At 43.0% G+C, this 5,000-nt stretch overlaps 1 protein-coding gene and 1 long non-coding RNA gene across 2 annotated transcripts in view; one reads left to right on the top strand and one right to left on the bottom strand.

Annotated features, from left to right (window-relative positions):
- Positions 1-5,000, bottom strand: part of LOC132448550 (four and a half LIM domains protein 2) — a 6,936-nt gene that overhangs the window by 1,592 nt on the left and 344 nt on the right. Inside the window, exons 2-3 of the mRNA XM_060039960.1 lie at positions 409-584; positions 66-240 (exon numbers count right to left, since the gene is read on the bottom strand). Coding sequence (XP_059895943.1) covers positions 66-240; positions 409-564 — 331 coding nt within the window. The 5' untranslated portion in view covers positions 565-584. The remainder of the gene's footprint in view (positions 1-65; positions 241-408; positions 585-5,000) is intronic.
- LOC132448552 (uncharacterized) lies at positions 580-3,590 on the top strand. The gene is made up of 2 exons (XR_009523383.1): positions 580-1,568; positions 1,668-3,590. It is a non-coding gene; the product is annotated as an uncharacterized LOC132448552 (long non-coding RNA).

Genomic DNA, 5,000 nt, shown 5'->3' with positions numbered 1-5,000 from the left:
AGATGTGGATGGTTTTGGTGCTGAAAAGATGAATAATACAAAATGGATCAACCCCGCTTCCATACCTGGCATGATGGTCTTCTTGCAATCATGGCACTTGGAGGAGTATTCATTGGAATAGCACTCGGTGCACAGCAGCTGTTCATCCTTGGTTGAGAAGGGCTTGTCCACCAGGGGGCGCTTGCATTGGAAGCATGCGAAGCAGTCCTCGTGCCAGTGGCGGTCCTTATAGGACAGGTCCTGTTTAAAATAACACACACACCAGGGGCACAGTAAGGAACAGAGCTTACGCTTCATGCGCTTCATGGGTTTACTACCGTACAAGACGGAGTATGAATATAATGGGTCGTATGTGTGTGTGTGCGTGTGTGTGTGTGTGTGTGTCTGTGTGTGTGTGTGAATGCCCACCCTGGTGTTGCAGCCAATAGACTTTTTGCACTCCTCACAGGAGTTGGAGTAGAGGCTTTCATAGCATTTCACACAGTAGGGGTTCTCCTCTCTCAGGACATACTTCTTTCCAAACAGGGACTCCTTGCAGTAGTGGCAGTCGTAGCGTTCAGTCATGTTGGTTGTGGAACCCTCACCTGAGACCAGAGGAGGGGACAGGGGAAAGAGCATTGCTATACACTCTAACCATATATCTTCTTCTTATGATGATTTGTGTGGAGTGTGTCTATGTATTTACTTTTACCTCATTGTGATTATCTTCCTCCCGTTATTATGGTCTTTAATATTTTCTAATAATTATTCTTAATTCGTGGCTTCGTTTTTTTGAAAAGTGACTGTGGAAGTTTAAGCAGAGCAGGTGATATTGGAAGGGAACGGCTGCGATCCATCATACTTAAAGAAAGTCCACTCTGCCCTGCTCTGTGCATGCCACACACACCCACCCTGAGAACTCATTCTGCTCATCTCCAGCTGTCATTACAGTATCCCTAGGTGTGTGTGTGTGTGTGTGTGGGCGAATATGTGTCTGTCTGTACATGCGTATTCTTATCCTTCAGTGCCTCAGCCAGGCACTGTCATTATAACTCCTCGCTATCAGCTGTTTGAAGCCCTCTGCTGTAAAGCCCCCAGTTGTCCTCAAGCCAGACATTGTGTGTGTGTGTGTGTGTGTGTGTGTGTGTGTGTGTGTGTGTGTGTGCGTGTGCGTGTGTGTGTGTGTGCGTGCGTGCGTGCATGCTTGCGTGATTGATAGAGGACAAGCGAAAGGGGCAGGATCACTTCTATGTAGTCTCCAAACCCAGCAGACACATGTGTCTCCTTAACCCTGTCTCATAGCCAGGCTACCTGTGTGCGGAAGAGGAATATACCTGTACATAAATATTCTTGTATCTATGAATCTGTGAAACCATGTGATACTAATGCTGCTTGCGTGCCACTTATTTCCCCTTTTATTTCCACAGCGATATCAGCTTGTTCTCTCCATCTTAATGGTTTATAAACTTAACAGGCAGCCTGAGATGGATACAAGACGGATCTTTACAAGATAGTTCTTGTTTAGATAAAGGATAACCGTTAAACCGTGGATGAAAGGATAAAAAACACAAAGCAATATGTTTCTGAAGGTATGTTGAGCTGATCCAGTGGTCCACCTATGGTCCATCTGTGTTCCCTCTTTAGTCCCCCCCCCCACTAGTCCATCCATCTCTGTGTTCCCTCCCTAGTCTCTGGCCCGCCCCTACGGTCCTCTCATTGTCTGCTGCTCCTGCCAGGACTCACCTGCTTCACATACTGCAGGGGTTCATCCGGAGGGCTAAAAATAACAAAGCGATAATCTGCAATGCCTCAAATAAAATCTCCCGCTATTTGAAAATGTCAGACGGCTGTTTCCCGAGCTTCTGTCTTCCTTTGATGTCGCCCATGGGGGAATTGGCCAGCACCGAAGTACGCTCGCCAACCGGCCGGGGGGAGACTAGACTAGACTAGACTAGACTAGACTAGACTAGACTAGACTATCCTCCCTGGCTCGGGGTGTCGGACGCCCTAAACATAGAGTGGGGTCCTGAGAGACACAGCACTGGATGTATCCGAACCTATCACATGTACTTTTTGACTAAATGACTCCACTGAAGTAAGGTTTGTATATCCACTATGCGTTTCCATTATATATATATATTTTTTACTATGGATGAGTCATGAGGTGTTCTGAATCAGCACCCGTCCCCCCAAACATACAACCACGCGCGCGCACACGCTCGCTCGCATAATCGCACACACACACACACTCACACACACATATGCACACACAGTCAAAGGACTCAAACCTACTTCAACAGTTGCTCAATTGTTTATACTATAGTAATTCACTTTATATAATGCATTTAACATACACGTTCTCTCTGCCTATCTCTGTAATAGGCCTACCTGCATTGCACTCCCCATAACACTTATTATTGCCCGTACTAAACTGATTGAAGTGAGAATCCAATGTAATATATTTTAATTCAATGTTATCTAATCTAATCAAGATTATTTTATATTCCTCACTTGTTATCCAGAAAATCCCGTGTGTGTGTGTGTGTGTGTGTGTGTGTGTGTGTGTGAGTCAGAGAGATAGGTCACTCAATAAAATTACAAGCAGAAATGCAAAAAACATAAATGCAATTGAATACAGAGGAACGATTTAATAACAATGGCCATATCTAATGATTGACTAATTCAGATTTCAAAATATTTTAATTTAATCGTCTTTAGAATCATCAGATGTGTAATGAACTGCACGTGATTGAACACTACATGATTGAAGTTGAACTGTAATGTAATTAATTCTAATCCAATGTAATCTAATTTAATCAAGATTACCTTTTTCCCTCACTTGTTTTTCCAGAAAAAGGCCTGTGTTTGCGTGTGTGTGTGTGTGTGTGTGTGTGTGTGTGTGTGTGTGTGTGTGTGTGTGTGTGTGTGTGTGTGTGTGTGTGTGTGTGTGTGTGTGTGTGTGTGTGTGCGTGTGTGCGTGCCGGCGTGCTGGCGTGTGTGCGCTTTGGTGTATCTGTGTATGTGAGAAAGAGATAATAACCACAAGAATAACATTTGATTAATAACAGTCTTCCAGATCCAACAATGAATGATGGAAGAACATTAATAATCTGGATTTCATAATTCAAAATATTGTCATTTTAATCATGTTAAGAATCATCAGATATATAATGACTGAACACGATTATATTGGGACTATTATGAAATGTATTGTAATCCAATGTTATTTAATCTAATCAAGGTGATCTTATTTTCCTCACTGTTTTTTCCAGAAAATTCATTTTTGTTTGTGTGCATGGATGTGCTTGTGTATGAGTGTGTATGTGAGATAAAGAGATGGCTAATAATACAGCACAAGGATACCATTAGCTTAATTTAAGTCACATTCAAGGAGACGGAAATGCAATGTACACACATACACACACACAAACACACACACACGCACACGCACACAGACACGCGCACACACACACACACACACACACACACACACACACACACACACACACACACACATAAATACACACACACACACACACACACACACACACACACACACACACACACACACGCGCACACACACAAACACACACACACACACACAAACACAAGTTGAGCTATAGAAGAGAACTCAAGAACTCTAAAAATACAAAGCACAAATTATATTGGTTGTATGCACAGGAACACTAAATGTATGCACAGGAATAAGTCAATAACAATAATCTGACAGATCTAAACATGAAGGTTGCCACAAAGAGAATAATAATAATATGAATTTCAGGTTTCAAACTATTCTAATTTTAATCTTGTTGAGAATTATCAGATGTATAATAAAGTATTAAGTGACTGTTAAGGTAGTTACTCTTAACCCTTATGTCGCCTATGTCTCCCGTTCATCTATTTAGAGTTCTTCAACACCTCACAAATCTAAATTGGGCTCCCACGGCGGCCTCCCTATCCATAGATTAAAGCCTAATATCTGCAGCACTTGAATTGTGTGATGTGGCCCCTTGGCCCCCACTCAGTCTCAGACAGCAACAGTACCAGTGGCCCTTCTGCTAGGGGACTGAGCCCCGTGGTGGGAACGACATGGAATGACATGCAACGCTAATGATAGCCACTTATCTGAGGTAACCGGAATGCTTTTAGGGAACACTAACGGTTAACAGGTGGCTGGGGTTGACATAATGGCAGCAGTAGATCAAGCCGCCAGACAAAACCCACAGAAGCTACAGCACCACAAGGTCACCTGCATCGTATCAACGATGATTTATTCAGCTTCCAGACGATGTGTTATGGGAGATGTTTTAGCGCTGTTAATGTTCAATCACCCGGTTGCTACGTGTCACTGTTCAGTACAGTTTAATGATCAATTACAATTAATGATATGTGATTTACGTTCAGAATTGAGCTAAATCTTTAACTTTAGTTTAACTTACAATGTAAACGGTAATTGATCACTTCAATGATAAGACATTCTTGCTTTGACTTATTCTAGATATGTTTCTGTAGACCCTGTATTGATGTGCAAAATATATTTTCCAAACAATTGACTGATCTTAAAGGCTGACAAACCTTTGAATACCGTATTTTGTGGCCTGCCGTACAATCACATGACACACTCACGTTTACCCTATCTCTGAATATCTAGTGCTCAGGAAATGTTCAACACGACAACACAGCACAGATGACATCCATCAATAACGAAAGCCGGCGAACGGAAAGAAACAAACGAAAGAAAAGAACTCAATAGAAGGAAGGAGGCCAAGACTGCTACGTCAGTACATCTGCAGACATCAGGGCGACAGCTTTTAATGGATGAAGGTGGAGGTGGAGGGAAGGAAGGACAGGTGGATCTCTGGAGCTGAGGAGAGCGGCGGAGGTGGAATGGGTTTGAAAACAAACAATTGAGGATAAAAGTATGGAGGATAAAAGTGGCGGTGTAGGAGAGAAGAGAGCCGGGGGGCAGAGGGGGTGGAGGTGTTGTCGGGTCAGTAGCACGTGGACACACAGTGAACAGC

The sequence above is a fragment of the Gadus macrocephalus genome, chromosome 20 (assembly GCF_031168955.1).
Source record: "Gadus macrocephalus chromosome 20, ASM3116895v1".
Taxonomy (NCBI): domain Eukaryota; kingdom Metazoa; phylum Chordata; class Actinopteri; order Gadiformes; family Gadidae; genus Gadus; species Gadus macrocephalus.
The sequence above is the reverse complement of the archived record's forward strand: the minus strand, read 5'-3'. Positions and strand labels throughout refer to the sequence as shown.